The sequence below is a fragment of the Epinephelus lanceolatus genome, chromosome 18 (assembly GCF_041903045.1).
Source record: "Epinephelus lanceolatus isolate andai-2023 chromosome 18, ASM4190304v1, whole genome shotgun sequence".
Classification (NCBI taxonomy): Eukaryota; Metazoa; Chordata; class Actinopteri; order Perciformes; family Serranidae; genus Epinephelus; species Epinephelus lanceolatus.
Genome location: NC_135751.1, coordinates 20271368 through 20290785, shown reverse-complemented (window position 1 = coordinate 20290785; position 19418 = coordinate 20271368). Strand labels below are relative to the sequence as shown.

Genomic DNA, 19418 nt, shown 5'->3' with positions numbered 1-19418 from the left:
GTAGGCAAAAGCCATCAACTACCAAAAAATAAAACAAAATGATATACAAATTAAAATAATAATAATAATAATAATAATAATAATAATAATAATAATAAATCAGCTGGTTTCTCATTCGTTCTTCTTCTTGTTAGTCACAAATAGGAAATATATAATAATAATAATACTAAAAATGATAAGAAGAACATTAATATACTTGTGTACATATGCTGTACCTTTACTGTGCCAATTGTCACCAATTTTGTTGTCCTTGTTCCTAGCTGTTCTGTCGATATATTCACATTGTACATTATTACATTGAGATCAATGCAAAAACCTGGAGTCAAATTCCTTGTATGTGTTCACACTGGCCAATAAATGTGATTCTAGTTCTTCTGATTCTTGCTGATTCATGTCATTCTATTGTCAGGAGTATAAGCAAAAGACAGCTCTAATCTCTATGTATCTGTTACCTAATTTCACAATTTGTGATCCAAATATCCCCCAAAATTTCACAAACAGGTAGGCTGTCAAGCTCAAACTTGCCTTTTGTTTAACTTGGCATGTATTTTGACACAGAAAAACTTGAAACTGTTGTTCTATAGTCTGGTGCTTATTCCATCCAATATAAAAAAAAAGGAGCTACATCTGACCTCTGACTAGGACTTGGTTTGTAATGTCATCCAGTGTTTGACATTAATCATGTTCAGAGTGGAAGGATTGTTCAACTCCACCGGTAGTCAACCGCCCTCCAGTGTTTCTGAGACTGTGAGAGCTGCGTCAGTGCGCACAAAGACAGACAGAACAGGTCCGGGACACTGCCAACTTTCAAAATAAAAGTCATGACTCGGAGTCAGTAAGAATCCACTTTAATGGCCAAGTAAGTGAGTACACATACATGGAATTTGTGTTCTAACAAGGACAACAAAGGTGAACACACACATTTAACTACTATAAACATCTCACTACAGCCTACATGAATAAATATAAATTAAAGCTGCAAGCAGTTTGCCTTAGCAATTTTATCTCTTAATTGGCGCGTTTTTTGCATAGATCAGAAATCCAGTGTCCAAAATCCAAAGACAAAAAAGAGGTGTATGCAGTTTTCAATTCAATTCAAAGCTTTATTGGCATGACATTTCTTATGTGTTGCTGAAGCACAATTACAATTTAAGACAAAAAATTAAAAAAAAACAATTAACAATATATTATTACAAATGCATAGACATACATTTTAAAGGGGAAAAAACGTATTAAGTGATAGAGTAAATAAAAAGGCAGAATGTGATATGTGATGAGATGAGCTATATGTTGTTGGTTGTCTCTCAGGCTGTGACATGCATTGATTTGCATTTGAACATTATTAGAAAATAGAGATGATATGCTCAGTTAATCTAATTTGCAGATAATAATTGTTATTACCATGAATCTCAACAAACATGTTTTGCAAGGGGTAGATTCCCAGGATTCAAATCTTTTTTTTTTTTTTTTAGCTTACTTTGCCACACTTTCAACAGGTTTATTTTGAAAGGCTAAACCGGAAGTGTCCTTTTCATATTCCAGCTGGCTTGCTGCCTGGCACACATAACTTGGTGAGGCATGCTGTGTGAGCGCTCACACACTGAGAGCAAGTGATGGGAGACAAACTCTGTCTCTGATGCGCGTGTCGCTCACCTGCGATATTTCCACTGCCTGCTTTGTTTTGTTCTATTTATTTTTCTCTTTTTTGTTTCTATCAAGAATAAACTAAATATATATCCATCACATTCTCCAAGCAGACCTGGGGTTGAAGCAGGAGGTGAACGGCCAGTATCAGTTTGTATTGGCTGAAACTTGTGTTTTGGGAAATTGCGCACCGGGTGTCCAGGATCTGAGTCATGGCAGAGGAGTGAGGCGCCTTTGCCAAAATGCCTGTTGACTGGAATATAACTTTTTCACGGCGGTCCTATGGAATATAGTCCGATTCTACACAATCTACATGTTGTGCCATCATCCCACGTGAAAAACAAACTCTTTATGTTCTGCATAATGCTGTCCCTCTGGGTGTACATGATATATTGTTGTGTCGGCTACTGCTCAACCATGCCAAACCTGGCGTACGGCTCGGTGAGCAGGCACGACAACGACTCAGAAGTTGACAATCAGGAGTCCTCTCTCGGGGCGTCCAGGGACTTGCTGAATAACGAAAACGATTTGGACAGCAGAGGAGAGGAGTGGGATGAAATTAGAGGCGAGGCGAAGGCGTTGGATGATAATGCCATGTCAGGTTTCCTCAATGAGTCGGAAAGTAAAAAGTTGCCCCAGGCGATCATCATCGGGGTGAAGAAAGGAGGGACCCGGGCGCTGCTGGAGTTTCTGCGCCTGCATCCAGACATCAGAGCGGTGGGAGCGGAGCCGCACTTCTTCGACCGCAACTACGACAAGGGACTGGAGTGGTACAGGTAGCGCACTGATCAGCTGTTTTTAAAAACATGAATTCAAAGATAGACAGTCAGCTGAGCTCTGTTTGCTTCATTCACACATTTAAATCAAGTGTTTTGCTCAAGGGCATCATGAAGGGAGGCTGTTTGGATACAGAACTCCAAAATAAATCATAATTGTTCCTCCTCTGAATTTTTTTTTGTGCCACCTTCATGCAAATTGTATCTACTTTTTACCATAAAAACACAAGACAATAGGCTGGAATATCTATAACAGGCTACATGAAAAGGAAAATATTTAACTTTGTTCCTCTGTCCTCATGTAAGCTTAACTTTCTTGTATTGCAACATAGCGTGTATATTACATTATCCTGGCAAGTCCCATATAATTTATTGCAACAGGGGGGAAAAAAGCACAATATGTGATAATAAGCTGTGAACACAACCCATCTATCAGTGCGTTTCCAAGGAAGATATTAGATTTGCAAGGTGATAAGATGAGATAATGACCTGATACTGTGATGCAATTAGATTTTCCGTAACAAGATCCTTGTGGTCGATATAAAAAAACCTTCATTTATTCCTCGGTTGTCATGTTGATTACCTCTTTTATTACATTTTTCACATGTTAAATCTATGTTTAAGGCGGATACAAAACATGAGTGTAGCATATGTAATGTGTCTATAACAGTAAACACATGTTATAGGTATATTACTGACAGGAATGAAACTGAAACCCAGCCAATAAAACCTGCTGATAAGGTGATAAGAGTCGCCTCAGGTTATAGTATTAGAATGAATACCCTATAAACTTTTGATATATTTGCTATGACATTCTAACATCTCTGTAGCTTACAGTTTAAGCAACTGCAGGTGCAATCAATGCACCTCTAACGTCAGTATACCACAGGTCAAAGGGCACTACCCACATTTCTCTAAAGACAAAAACTTGGCATTTTAGCACAGTTCTTCCCAGCCATGTTCATTTGCAAAGCACAATTGATTTCCTGCTTGTTTGCATAGCCTTCAATCCGTGTTCCTGGAATGTTTCTACATCCCATCCGTCCTTGAATCTCCACTTCCTGACACAAAGGGAGCACCAGGTAGAAACAGATACAGCAGAGCTCAACTCTGGGTGCAGTTCAAAGGAAGAAACAACCCCTTCAGTTTAGGAATCAGCAAGTTACATCATGCCGTCATCCTTGAGATGCCGGGAGCGTGATTCAACATTATGAGTTCTCAGAGTATTGATTCAGAGGCAGTAATTTGTTTTGATCCTCAAGCCAAATACACATCAATGTCAGAGGTAGAGACCCGAGGCTGCTTACACCTTCGATATTGTGTAACGTAACATTTTTATTGTATTCCCTGCCATGGCAACTGTTGTCCTTGTACCGTGCCTCACAATCTCAATATGCAAGCTCTTTACTATTGACTCAGCTGCACAGTTACACAACTTGCTTCTCTTACTGGAAATAAATCACAAACACGCAATATTCGTGGAAAATATTGATTTGTCATGTACCCAAGATGTTCCCGGAAATGGTTTGGCATTGAATGCTTTACATCAGAGCGACCACATTGTTAATAAGAGATAATCAGAGATGCTGCTGTTTCGAGTGTCCATTTGGCTGAGCCGAGGGATTAGCGGGGCAATGTCAAAGGATCTAGACACTGTTTCAAAGCTGGCTTCATAAAGCTACAATAGGGGAAGCGAAGCATTGTTCAAAGGACTTCTCGCTTAAGCTCCTTGAAGAATTTCCGGACAGGTTTAGGACATTTTTGGATGATCAGTGTGTGGAGAGCGGTCTTTTGTCCATCTCTACAGACTGAGTAACAAAAACAAGATTTTTTTTAACTTTAGGCGCAAAGTCCTCAAGCTTGTTTTTAAAATCAAGTTATGCTCAAGGCAATGCACGTTAACGTCTAAAAGGGTGGAGAAGCTATCATTAAAGATGGACACAATACAATGTTGTGTAGTCAGAGAAGCAGATGTATATAATTGAGACATGCCAGCGACTTGTTCACAGCAGCGGCCTGTGGATGTGGAAAACTGTTTCATCTTGGGACGTGTACTGTATAATGAAGGCCTCTTTTTCCCACAGAGGTGATCTGGCTAATTAAAACAACTTGGCTTGAGTTGTCACAGTGAGAGCACTGTGCCACAGATTGACCCCATACAGCAGAGCACCAAGACATGGAGTCAACCCTTAATGATCATTTAGTGGAGCTCAGAAAGCCCCTCGCCTGGCTTTATGGCGGAGCACACGGTCACTGAGTTTTTCCTCAACTCACTAAATGAGCATTTTTCTATAAAGTTTTAGCTGTTTCTGAAGCATATGTCTTCATGCTGTCCTGCATCCTGTCTGCACAGAAGTTAGTCTTAAAGATAAGCTGAGAGCATAAAGCCAGACAAAGGTGTGTGTGGGTTTGTTTCCCCTATATGTTTCACATCATTGCCCTGAGACTAATGGCGTGCAGTGGCTTGGGGAGAGGAGTTCCACTGGGTGGGCTTATCAGCTCCTGTGGTGGCATTGAGTTGTGCCTACACTATTTATCTGCTGTGATTGGTGTGTCCATCCTGCTGGAGGTCTGCTATGTCCATCCTACTGGAGGCCCCACATAGCGGAGAGGCCCCAGCCCAGCAGGACACCAACCACAATACAGCACGTTGTCACCCATGGGCAGAAACAGAGAGGCAGGCAGACACGCTCACACAGAAGGCAAGTCCTTGGCCCCTCCTTTCTTTAATAACAGCACCAACTTCCTCTCGTACATCTTATTCTGGCAGGTTAATACTCATCTACTGAATGCATTCTCAAATCAAGGTCTATACAGTAGATGTGACTTAATTGCTGAGACTGTGTTTTTCCTCTTGAGGCTCCATATATAGAACAATGAGCCGCCTTCTTACTAACTCACTGAGGGTGTCAGAGAAGACGGCCTAATCCTCCTCAGAGCCCCAGGGAAAGCTTACTGCAGGCCAGTGGCAGATAGAGGGCAGTAAATTTAAAGTGAGTCTTTAGAAAGCGCAACAGCATTATGGAGCTCAATGAAAGGGGATGCTGGAGAACCCCTGAGGTCTGCATTAACCCTGACAATAAAAGAGCAGACAATTAGTGTGAAACATGTTTTCTCTGCCTTCACTTTGTATGCAAATGTGCTCAGAAGGGTGAAAGTGCCCTTTGACGAAGCCCAGCAGGAGTTCATCAGAAAGAGCATTCATTGGAACCCGCCCAAGAAAAGACTCAAACACTACACTTAAGCTTTTTAGCCTGAAAGTTGACTTTCAGAGATCTCTGTGTGGAAAAGTTGCGTTTTTCCCAGGAGAAGGTTCATTCGAGTCCACCGGTGGAATTTTGCTTACTCAACACTCCTAGCTCCTTTGCAAGGACGCAGGGGGATTGGCATTAAGTGAAAGAGCTCTTGATATAGGTATATCCCCCCAGCTTAAACTAATGTGTCAGCACACTGACAGGAAAAGAAGGGAAAACTGCATTGATAATGAGATGCCTCGCAGAAACAATTCACACATGCTAGCTGTTGTTTCAAACATTCCTAAAATATTTCCACAAACCATAATCCCCCACACTCCAAAACATCAGACTCTATCAGATTTCTTCCGATAGCCTGAAATGATGCTAGCGTTCCTCGAATAAGTCCTCCAGATTGTCAATAATGTGCACCTCCCCACCCATTTCTGGAGATTGAAGGTTTAATTTGCTGCAACAACCCCTTGGGCTTTAGCTTGAGGCAATTTGTCAAACCACAGCACTTATTACAGCACTTTGGAAACACTGAAACAAAACAAGTTCACTCCATTATATCCCCTTGAGTTGTTGACTTCCTCATCTCTCTCTCTCTCTCTTGTAGTATCTTCAGAGAGAATGTGTTGTTTCCTGCTTCTATCTGTCTCTCTGCTGCAGAGACTGCCTGACAGCAAGTCAGAGCAACTTTAGAAATCTGCCTCAGCCATCTTTGGTTTTGCCTCTTTGAAGTCTTGTTTGCTTTTGCTGATCCTCTCAGACCAGCATGCATCTGTGGTGGGGAATGACCTAATTGTACCAATCGCTGCATATGTTGGAAACATACATAAGATGTAAAGAATGGGTTGTCTCATCCCATTAAGTGGAAACTCTAACGTCATAATTGTGGGTGCTTTGACAAAGTAAATGATGCCCATATTTACTGAAATGAAAATGCGTCACACCCACAATCGCAGCTGTAGCTGACCAACATTTTCGATTGAAATAGCTGTTTACTAATATTTTAGCATGACATTATTGCCTGCACCTGTGTAATGTATTTTCAGGGGTATCTGTACTCTACTTAAGTTTTTATATTTCTGTCATCTTTCACTTTTACTACACTACATTTACTTTTATTCCGTTATATTTCTCATTAGCATTTTCTTTTCTTAGTTACCACAAATAAAATCACTAGGCTTGTTGATTAGTGGCCCTAGTTTGCAAGTTACATCACAGGGTAATCATGTACGAACAAGTGCAAACAGGTGCTGCACATCAGATGAGATGCTACATGCTAGCAACAACATGAGCAAAATTCCACCATACAATGAGACTGACTTCATAATAGAAACAGAAAGTGTAGTCCCACAGCAGAAAGGGTGAGTAATGATTCGAGGACATAGAGATTTGTGACAGGCAACTGCGCGGTGACGGCTCCACTTCAGTGCGTCTGCCCTGGAGGTCAAAGGTTGTCTTTAAATCCTTTAAGTTGTGAAGAGCTTGTTTTTCTTCAAGTGTAGGCCCCATTTTTAAGACAAAATAAACTTCATAATCCTCACAATTCTGATCACTTAAGTACTTAACTATATTTAATACAGTTAAATACAATTAAATACAGTAAATTACAGATATTAAATTTAAGACTTTTGCTTGAGTAGTATTCTAATAGGTGATTTTAACCTCTACCAAACTCATCCTCTGGTAAGATATCTGTGCCTTTACTCAAGTATGGCTTTCAGGTACTTTATCCACCATGGTTTGCCTGTATAGGTATCCAAATAGTACCAACAATTACAGTATAATTCTGACATATTATTTTGTTTTGCTATTTAGAACCATGAACACATACAGTATGTAATAATCAGCTGCTCTCATTTCTCTTGGCTGTAGCTTCTACTTTCAGTTTTTCATTCAATGAGTTTCTGTTCCTTTGTTCATTCAATCTCCTCCAACACTTCATTCCAAGAAACTCTAGGCTACTGGAGCCCACTCGATTATATGGGTTAGTGTTGTTGCCTTTGTTCGACCAAGTCTTTATTATCACTGCTACAGTAGTTGCTTTTGCTGCTGGCTGGTGTCTTTCAGCTTTTCTCTGAAGTCGCTTTGTCACACTTATTCAGAATTTCTTTGTGCTGAGCCCCTCGCCAGGTTGGTCAGTTCATTAAGCCAGTAGCAGCTAATGTAGCCTCGAGCCTCAAGCCCAGGCCCTCAGGAAAGCAGCTCTTCCTTGCAGCCAGTTTTTTCCCAGTGGCCACTAGCGGTATTGCAGCAAAACAAATCCCCCATGGCCCAAAAAGCATTTTCCCTATAAAGCACCATTATTAAAGAGATGTCTGTAAAACTGTTGACAGGACACCTCCAACTGCAAACAAGGTCAATTATGACTCTCTCTGTTATGAATTCTTGAGCCATGGAGGTTTAAAGTATGCGCCAGGCAAGCTATACCATTGGAATGAATCGGTGCCATCTTGGGATCCAGTACTTAGATATTATTATACGTCTATGCTCTAGCCTCAAACAGAGATGAGAAGATGATTACAGAGGTGTGGTGAGCTTGCTTCTTTCTTACTCATAGCTTTCTAACTTTTTTCATCTTTAAAGGGGTTATATGTAAAATTTACAGCATATTAGTTGTCTGAACATGGTTCTCAACATGGAGGTTGCTGAGCTGGCAGCTAGCAGCTAACGGTAGGCCTGTCACAATAACAAATTTTGCTGGCCGATTAATTGCGTCAGAAATTATTGCGATAAACGATAATATTGCGTAATATTGTGCTTTTAAGACCATTTTTATTATTGTTGTAATTTTGCTTTTTAAATTTAATTTTTTAAACTTATATAATGATAATAAAGGCATAAAGATGCAAGTACACCCTTTTAAAGAGAAATAAACATTTATTTGACAAGAATATTTCGGAATGCAAAAAAGAAAATTTAAATATCCCAAATAAAACGTGAAAATATCGAAATGAATAAATAAATACAAAAAATAGACTCTCAGTCTCTCACTCTTAGGTGTGCAGTTAAGTTGGTCATATTCGCTCTTTTTGTTGAGATGGTTTTAGAACAAACCTGGCACATCGGCTCGTCCAAATTACTGGGCTCCCCTCTGTCATTTGGTTTAAATCCAAAATACTCCCAGACAGGGGCCGTGGCATTTTGAGTCTTTCTCTTACACTCAACTGTTGTTTTTTTCTCCGCGTCGTCTCCCCCTCACGAAGATCGCACTGTGTGTGTGTGTATGTGTGTGTGTGTGTGTGTGTGTGTGTGTGTGTGTGTGTGTAGCCCATAGCCCCGCCTCCCCCACAGAGATAAAGACGCTCAATGACAAGAGCTTTCCCTCCGTTCATTACGCTAATGAACCAACTCACCTGGCTGCCAGACTATGCGCGGCAGTGAACGCTCTTGTCGTCCAGGCTCTTTGGTGGAGAGAGACGAGGAAAACAAACACGCAGGAATATGGCAATTAATCGCGGCCGGAAAACTTACCGTCTCCCTTTTAATTTACCATGCAATTAATCAACTTATTGCATATCGCGACAGGCCTAGCTAACGGTGCTAACTCTATAAACAACAGCAACAGTGATGACAAAGCTAACAGTGTTGACCAACGGGGAACTAGAGGGTGGGTGCTACGCTTCCGCGCTGATGTGGTCTCGATATTGAGACTGGGGGTAACCGCAGTCTGAGTGCCGTGCTATCCAGTGGGATACAAACATGCCCTAACATGCACACATGGTGGGACCAGCTTCACACAACAAACCACAGAGAAGCTCAGATTACAACACACACAGTTGTACAGTCTTTGCTCAGGATGTCATTACTTCATTATACTGTATCTTTAGATAGAAAATATTGGTTTGCTACTACTATCAGTGCTCTGAATGTCACATACAGAGCATTTAAACTTTGTAATCCGGCCCCAAAAGACGCTGACTCAAGTGACATCACATGGGAGGATTTATAAGTCCCCTCTGGTGTTTAAAAAAATATATAACACAATTTTTTGCGTATGTGCATATATTACTCCGATACCTCTAACTAGACTTTGATGTGACATCCCCTTTAAGTTAGATGCTGTTGACTTGTGTTTCTATTGCTGATGCAGATCCCCCTGTAAGTCTCTGGTCATGGTAACATATTCTCGCTTATAGAAATAACCTACATTTGTGTTAGTTGTTTATTTTAAAGTCAGAGTCACATCTGTTGCTTCGTCTCTTTGAGCTGTCCTCCAAAATGAAAGCAGACAATAACAACCTGTTAACAATAAAACATACTGCAAGTATCTCCAACGTTTCTCTGAATATACGTATCTGTTGAAACAGTAGTTAAAGCAGTAGCTATGAACGATATGGAAATTCATGCATTACCAGTGTAAAATCTTCCAGTGCGATTCATTTGGCATCGTTAGTTTACATTGTTCCAGCACCACCACCCTGAGAAAAAGTGCTCACTGGTTCTATAAACAACTGACTGTCATGTGTGTATGTGTTAATGTGAGGCTGACAGTTGTGTGAGGGAAGCCAGAATGTCTCACGCACTCCTCCTCTCTTCAAACTGGGCCTGTCTCCATCAGACAGCCAGGTGGCCTTGAGTTCTGCATACTGACAGTAATAACAGAGGATGGGAAAAAAGGCATTCTCTGCATTACCATTGTTGCTCAGGAATGCTGTTGAGATACTGAACGCTGCTCGACGTCATGTTAAAAAAGGTCCTGAGTGTAAAGCGCAGCGACGATGACTTTCACATGCGTGATAAGATGGGCTACAAATGACAAAAGAACATCTCTCCTTAAGATGCTTTCTCTTTTTGAGTTTAGGTCTGGAACTCATCTCACAGTGTATTGGTCTGATTAGTATAAGTGGCTGCATACCACCACCTCTCATCTTGTCTTTGAGAAAATTCCCACAGTAGCTAAAGCACTCACAGAGCTGCAGTGTGAGATTAGAACTCATCACGACATTAGATATCGCTGAGGGTTTTTTTCTGGAGCAGTCCCTTGTCACGGTGGTCTGAAAAGCTGAAATATAGATGCCAATTAGAGTCAGTCAAGCAGAATACCAGCTGGATACAAAAAAGTGTAAGTCTTGTCTGAGTTTTCTGCACCGTACTCGTTCCTCACTTTGGTGAACTCATCACCGAGGGCATCACCCAGCAGCCGAGCGTTGTAAATTCCTACCTTTGAACCTGCTTCATGATAGCAGCAAATGTAAACAAGGCACAAGGTTTCAAACGCTTTCTTCCCAGGAGCCTGTTCAATGGACACACCTGACTGCCCAGCAGACTAAACACAGGCAAACTACACAACACACTACTCCTGGATTAATATCTGCGTGTAGGCTGCAGTAGGGGTGAGACTTATCTTGTGCTACTGCTGCAGGAAAATGCACACACAGCATCTAAAGTGGCTGGTGACTTCAAACTGAGACTTAGGCTTCTGGGTCAGCGGGGTCAGCCTATACAGTCTCCATCCTCCAACAGTGCACCTGATTCCAGCTAATCCTCTCTGTGCTTCTTCCAGTCCTTCTTCCCTTGCTCAGTCTCATTCTCTTAAAAGTCTTCCTCTGTTATCTCCTCGGCCCGGCTGTTCTCCTGCGAGTTTAAGAGGACAGGTTAGAGGGCAGAGGATGTTTACGTGTATGCCCCAGCATCAATATAGATTTATTTTTAGTGCACCAATTATAGGTAGAAACTCTTCAAAGCTCAGACTCTTTGCTTTATGGCTTTACAGCCCACTTAGATGTTACACTTTTAGAGCAAAGCTGCGTTTCTAGCTTTATGAGGTCAAATCGAAACATGCAAAATTCATGAAGGGGCAAAAGTCGGCACGCTGTAGCTCAATTCTACAGAGAGGATTGTTTTGTGTTTTTTTCTTACTGCCTTGAAGCTGAATGATGATGCCTTTGCATGGCTGATTGATAGATGAGGATGCACTGAAACCTATTGGTTCCAGGCGACATTGTTTATTAAGCAGAACAAATTGTGAAAGCTTGCTACATCTGCCCCCCTAAGGCAAATCTCTCACTCCTCGCTCAGTCAGAGATGTTCTCCCCTGCTTTATCTCTGCTAAGATGAATAATGCATGTACTTCTCACACAGATTGTTTTGCTTGGGGACTAAGTGGAAAGTTAGTGATTGGTAGTAAGTTTTTGTGTCCCTTGAGGCCCCCGAGAAAGGCCTACAGCGCTCCGCTTGTGTGTATCCAAGAGATGCAGACGATAATTGTGGGGTGTTCTGATAGAGTTGTTTGTGTCTCTCACACCTATTACCTTGATTAGGTTGGTGGGTTTTTCCACCACATACAATGGTAAGACTACGACACTCAGGGAGAGAGGAGTGGAATAAATGTGTAAGAGCTCGGGCCTCCATAGAAAGGAAAGAGCAGGTGACATTAAGGTGATGAAATTGCATAAGAAAGAGAACCCCTTGTTTGTTTGTATGGCTCTAATGAGGTATGGGTGATGCCTACTTTTCCCATAATCACTAAAGCTTTTTCCCCCCCAGTGCTCTGCAGCACAGCAAAATCTGGCAGATCATTTTCTGCTCGTTCCCACCACATAAATTTGTAAGATGAAAGCCGCTGGGTTCGGAGAGGGATATTGAAGCTCCTTGTGCATGCACCAACAGATGGTTGGAAATTATTGTAATCACTTTAATGACATGGCTCCTCTGCTTTCCCGTTGTTCGATTCAGATTCAACCACTCACAATCAAAACATGAGGACATTAACAAATACTGTAATAACTGAAGATTTACATTTTGACTGACTTAAACCAAAATGTGATATGTTGGAGGGCTGATGCTTATGAGCATCGCATCATGGCTTATATTTATTTCCGTCCTCACATATAGCAGAAAAGGCGATATGGGCACACTGCTCTCGCTTTCAAGACATCTGTTGAGTCTGTATGGGATATCATCCTCGGATGAAAGACCGCAGGGACCAACTGTTAGTTTGATGCAGTTAATAAATAAATCTCTTCAGTCTCCTGAGTGTGCATATCTCGCTTTCTGTTTCAATACAAGGCGAGAAAACATATATGTGATGTTGTGTTCACAGGCGTCGGCCCCTAAGAAAATACTGAGCTCCTCTTCAATGCATTAACACAAACATTATGCATGTGCAAGTATTTTTACACATATAACAAGTTGGGAAGTTTTAGCTTGTGTGGAGTTTACAATTTAAATAGGTTAACATCTTCCGCTCCACGTCTCCCTAGCATACACCAATTTTGTCTTTTTTTAAGCAGAGGCATGGGATCTTTAGGGACAGATAGCGGGTCAACAGTATTTGCCCGTAGAAGTGGTATACATCATCTGAAAGCTGGGAACTCTGAGAATATTTTGAGATGCAGCTCAGCAGTGTCTAGGTATGAATATGTAATAAATACTATGTTTTGTTTAGGGCCGCCTATTCAAATTTTATAAGCGTAGAGTATATGTATAGGGGCTTAGAACATTATAATGGAAGTATATGATGGCCATATCATGTTCAATTAGGTCTCATAGGTTGTTGCATCCATTTTTGGGTTGATACCATTTGTTACACAGATTTGGTGCTCAATATACCGTAAATTTAAAAAAAAAAAAATAAAGCCCTGTCTTTATCAGAGGCCTGGTCTTTGGGTGTATAAAACTGTAATGCTGACTACCCACTTGAGCTAATGTTAGCTCAGTTCATTTCACTCAAACATGAGCATTCCCAAATACAAGTCTATTGTAAGCTTTTTTGACAATTCGAGACTTTATATAATTGGTTAAAAAAAATCCCTCCAAAATACCACATTAAGACACCAAGACTTTGAGAAACAACTTCGAAAAATTCATGCTGTGACGTGGTATCAAAAACTTTCGACATTTTGAGATTTCTGTATGATTAGCATCTTTTTGACAATCTATTGGATGGTGAGCACTTCTGTTATGGAAACCGCTGAGAAAGCCCCTTATCATCAACATACCTCGATAAGCCATACATCCTCTGAATGCCTGAGGTCTCTAGTTTATCTCTGTCGAGTTTCATTTGTCTTTGATTATCTTCAAGGTCACAAAAGGTCATTTTGTACAGTGATGTCAAAGAAACGGCCTCCCTACAATGAAATGGCCACTATGAGGGTTAACATCATCATGCATGAACAAAATTGGGCTCACTGAATCCACAAGACAAGACTTGCCAGTCATATCCAATTTATACATTTCCAATACTGTTTACAGACCCCAGTATGCAGAAATATTCAAATACAATAGGAAAAAACACTGCATGGAACGAACTTAAAGTGGGCAGGTCCGTAAAGGAGAGACTTGTGGGTATCCATAGCACCCATTCCCATTAATATTTTGAGGTGAGAGGTCAATGGGTCAGTCTCACAAACAGTAACTAGATTTGGTTGGCTGTGTTATTTTGTCCATCTCTTGTATTTCCTCATGGATTAACTGCTCACCATTAAGTCTCATCGTCGCAGCTAAATATCTCCCCCCATCTCTCCTCCTCTCTCCAGAGACGAGCCAGCCACCCAGCCAGCCAACAAGGCAGTCAGGCAGCCTCTAATGCTCTAGCGTGTTTGGCTTAGTCCTAATCCCCCTTGGCTCACTTTAGCCATTATCCAGTCAGGGCTGCAGTTAACAGGCTATATTATGATCAACCAGAGCCATCCAGGGTCAAGAAGAATGCGCAGTTATGGGAATAGACAGCTCCCAGGCTTTGCATTTTCTCCAGAGGAATGCGTGGCTCCTAAAAATCTTCACATTTCATGCAAAATTACAGACAGACATGACGGGAAAGGTGCAGTCACAGACATCTGTCTTGGCATGACATTAAGACGCATAATGCTGCCTATTCACTGTTAAACCGTCCTTTGTATAATGTAATGAAGGTGTAGAATATTTCAATGTGGGGATTGTGGGGCTTGAAAGAGGATTGAGGTCTTTAGCTAGATTAAGTGCAGCAGTGGGAGATGAATGTATCCCTTAAGGGTTTGTATTTGGAACATGTTATGAACTGTGTATTGTGTTCACACGCAATCACCGATGATTGATAGGACTCCTGCTTTACCTACCAGTTCCTGTCACTTTGGGTACACTCACTCTGCTAGTGTTGCCCGTGATGTCTACAATTGTCTCCTTGATGATGATTGACTTGCTCCTACCTGACAGTATTTTAAACCTGCCATGGAGCTTCTGTGTCAGTGTTAATCTCATCTTCCTGTGCGGGAGCTTTAAAAGTTTTTAAGGTGGTGGAAAGATGAATAAAATATACAATGGTACCAAGTTGTGCCTGCAGCCCAAATGTAAATCAGTGTGTTTATGTCCTTTTGTAGGGAACTGATGCCCAAGTCATCAGAGGGCCAGTTGACCATGGAGAAGACACCCAGCTACTATGTCACCAAGGAGGTCCCTGCAAGAATCTACACCATGTCTAAAGACACAAAGCTGATTGTAGTCGTCCGGGATCCTGTCACCCGGGCCATCTCAGACTACACCCAGACTCGCTCCAAAAAGCCGGACATCCCCTCGTTCGAGAACCTGACCTTTAAGAACATGTCAGCGGGTCTGATCGACACCACATGGAGCGCCGTTCAAATTGGCATGTATGCAAAGCACCTTGAGCGCTGGCTCCAGTATTTCCCGATGGAGCAGCTGCTGTTCGTCAGCGGAGAGAATCTGATTAGCGACCCCGCGGGCGAGATGGCTCGCGTCCAAGACTTTCTCGGTCTCAGGAGGGTGGTCACGGAGAAGCATTTCCACTTTAACCCAGCCAAGGGCTTCCCTTGCCTTAAGAGACCTGAGGGGAACAGCAAACCACACTGCCTGGGCAAAACCAAAGGCAGGACCCATCCTAATATTGACCCAGAGGTGGTGCAGAGGCTAAGGGACTTTTATAAACCCTTTAACAGCAAGTTTTACCAGATGACTGGTCATGACTTTGGCTGGGACTGAGGGGGAAGCTATGACAACAGACTCATGCTGGTCCCTTGTCTGTGTTTTTTATAATCATATCACTCTGGAGATATTGTTATACAGTGTATGTACAGTATTTGGTGGCTGTGTAAAAAGTTCAGAAGTCTATTTTATGATAATTTATTGTTATGATATTAACTCACTAAGCTGCCTAACCAGGATTATTCATGACACACTTCATGTTCCAGATTCTCATCGAGTACATGAGCATTTTTATAAAAGCACAATGTTTTTACGGGTATTACGAGCAGGGTCAGTATCCTTTTTTTCCCATCAGGATTTTTTTTTTCTGGGTTCATACTTGTTTGACTTGTCCAAATGCTGCTCTTGCTTCACCTAAAGCTGAACAAGATCCAACTTTACAAACAATTGCTAATATCCCCTTAACATTTGCCTGACCCTCAGAGGTCTGTGGACCCACTTAGTCAGGTCGATACAGGCCTCAGCTGATCCAGTGCCACTTGCCAGGTGGATCAATACAGTAATAGCTCCTCATCATGTCAATTAGACCTGAGTGATGGCACTGCCTTGATCCCTGGAGCACCGCAATAAAACATGGATCCATTAATGGTAGTAAGTTTATGGTTGACCCTTGAGCCAACTTCAAATTAATATAATAATATAAATTTCCACTGCAATGTTTTGACTTAACCACTATTTATACAAAGGAATGTTGATTAGGATCCAGTACAGTGTCCTGACACAATACTTTTGGGATGTTTCTATCCAGAAACCTTCAGCACGGATTTCACAATGCCTAATCAGTTATTGTTCTTTTCAAAAAGAAAAGAATCGTATGGCATAATTACATTCATTGATCTCTACTGAAATGGCTCTCATAGATCATCCTGTACAGCTTTTTTCTTTTTTTTTTAAATGACAGGTGATACTTGATGTGTTAATGATGCCCTCACCCATTATACAACAACTGAAATAAGCATCTTTGTAGTTAGGAACTGCCCATTGGTCCGACATCCCATTGTTCCGACCATATTAAACTCATTGTTCCGAAGTCCGTTCCGAAATCATCATGATGCCCTGTGGTTAAGGTCTGGTTAGGTTTAGGCACAAAAACCATTTGGTTAGGGTCAGGAAAAGATCATGGTGTGGGTTAAAATGAAAAAGAAAGTGACAAACACATAAGCTGTGAGCCTGCTTCACCTCAAGCCGGTCGCAGCGCACCATACACCCGCCGCAAGCCGTTTAGCACCGCGGACAGTCGGACTAATGGGATGTCGAACCAATGACATGGACCCTTTGTAGTTTACTTTCAGTGACAGCTGAAGAGAATCAAAATAAACCTGCCTTGGGCCAAAATTCCTGATTTAGATTTCATGTATGGTTGAGTTTTATTCAACCTTTGTAGACATACAGTTGTCAACATTTTGACAGACATCATTCCGTAATGATGTACTGCAACCCCGCTGTGGTAGAGGCACTATTTCGCTGTATGCATTGCTTTACAAACATGGAGATGAAGCAGGTTTGGCAGAGAAGTTGACTGAAATGGTGCAGTCATGTCAATTTTATGAAGTAAGAAATAAACATGTTTTACCAAAATCATAAATAGTGTGTCCTCATTAGCCTGACTGTATAAAAGTCCGGGTAAAGCAAAACCAAAATTGCAAAGCATATAGAATTAGGCAATAAAATTATGACAAAAAATGAGCAGTATTCTCTGCTATGAGACACTGGCAGTGTGTCCGCTCAGTAGCTGAGCCAAAGAATAAACCACTGCAAAGTGACAGACTCTCGTTAGCAGCTAACCAAGTAGCACAAAGCACACACACACACACACCACGAGCCGAAGAACAAGCTGCTGTGCTGTGAAAGACTCTTGTTCAGTAGCTGACCAAGAAGCACGAAGCACACACACTCCCTGAGCTGAAGAACAAGAGAGCCACTGCACTCCTGCATTAGCAGCTTACAACAGCGGCAGTAACTACCGGCGGCCTGGGTAGCTGATTTGGGTTAGAGGACCAAAAGGTGCATTCGTTACGGCAAGTTTGCTTGTGTCTATATGATTGTGATATTTAGCAGCGTTGTTTATTCGTGTAATTGTTAGACTGAAAGAGCTAAGAGAGCTTGCTGAACATAGCAAACTCACCGCTAACACACAGGGGAAGTCACTGTGTTTGGTGCGCTCACAGTACCTTTCAGTGCTTGTGGAATAGTATATTCAGCACCACTATCAATCGCATCATGGCGAAAAATACAACAACTTGCAAGGACAAGAACAGAGAAGATACATGAATTGTTGGCAGGGTTGAGGAAACCTAACTCTGGTTTTAGTTTCAGCCCACAGATCAGCATAGCAGCTGTGAAAGCTAGCTATCTTATTGCTTACAAAATAGTATCAGCATCAAAGCACGGTCTGAGGGTGAGTTTGCTGAAAAGCAGACATGTTATTGCACTTTTTGCTTTCATCGTTCAGCCTTCACCTCAGGCTATTTATCATATGTTTTGTAGATGGACTGAATGTTTTCAGAATGTAAACTACTTGTAACACTACTTCTTTCCACTAAAAGAGAGGGACAAATCTGATGTTTATCATGCAATGGTTTTACTGGTCCAACTAACATGTATAACATGAAAGAAATATCTGATTTTACTTTACCTGGACTTTAACATTTATTTTACTATATTATATTTAAAGCATGTCATAGGTTGTGTCATTGTTCTGCTCTTTTAAATGCTGAACTTGTGTTGCTCTTTAACGCTCTACCCCCACCTCACCTGTATGGATTTCTGCATCCCTGCAGGCAAAGGTGTACCGCTGTGTCTAATTCACCATCAACTGGCTAATTAGCACAGCAGCGTTAACTACTTTTAGCTGTCTCAGCCGCCCCGCTGCCACCAATGAGTGGGTTTTGTTGCCATGACCTCCAGAAACACATAACAAAGTGTCAGGTTTCTCATCCAGGGAGAAATGACATATTATGAAAAACAGTGGCATTCCTTTTTGTCCCCCGGTGACACTTAACACTTGGCACTTGACAATATGACGCGAGGTCAGGTTACAAGCCGCTGTTTAAATGCGTTTATGTGGGTGTAAACACGAGGTACTTTTGTCCTGTTTGTGTATTTGAGCCATTACCTGAAGCACAAGTGATCTTGCCGCTGCTGATACAACGTTCAGTAGAATTACATTCTGTTGCACATATTTGTATTTGCTATATTTCATCAATTTGTTCTGTTCTGTCGTATTTTAAAGGAGGCACCACAGGTTGTCTGTGCACTTGCCTCAAGCAACCCGCCCCATCCATCATGCAACACAGCTAACCGCAGAGCAAAAGGTTATGGTTCAAGCGAGATATGAATCACCCCACTCTATTAACGAACAACCTTTATTTAACTCTCCAGCAAAACACCCTCATTTACCTGGGGCTGCCGGAGGTGATGAAGCCAGTCTCCCTGGTGGCAGGCTAGCGGTCTGATCGCTCAGGAAGCAGCTCCCTTTGCAATTACAGGGATAGAGGAGGGGTGCTGTAATTGCTAGGCTCCCAACTGGGGAATTGCTGTTAGCACACATCCCTCCCGGCTCTTGTAAGGGAGGCTGCTGTTGTTTGAAGGTTGGGAAGACAAGGAAAATAAGACACCTGGCAGCCCTGAGCACCGAGCGACTTCACACATCTACTTGGCAGCTACCACTGGGGAATAGAATCAACGCTGCTGAATACAAGTGAAGGAAAATAAAACATCATACAGCAGCAGACTGTTTGGTTTAGAGAACAGATGTACAGAAATTTGGAGTCTAGGTGCTAGCAGCCGGATGAGCTGTCGCCCGTATTATGATGTCAATGAAAAGCCTTTGTAT

General features: G+C 41.8%; 1 protein-coding gene across 1 annotated transcript; it reads left to right on the top strand.

The window, feature by feature from the left end:
- Window positions 1–1575: 1575 nt before the first annotated feature.
- hs3st3b1a (heparan sulfate (glucosamine) 3-O-sulfotransferase 3B1a) lies at window positions 1576–17168 on the top strand. Its single transcript, XM_033644049.2, has 2 exons — window positions 1576–2420; window positions 14962–17168. Exons 1-2 carry the CDS (start codon window positions 1927–1929, stop codon window positions 15578–15580), a joined length of 1113 nt encoding a protein of 370 aa, XP_033499940.1. The 5' UTR covers window positions 1576–1926; the 3' UTR covers window positions 15581–17168.
- Window positions 17169–19418: the final 2250 nt, after the last annotated feature.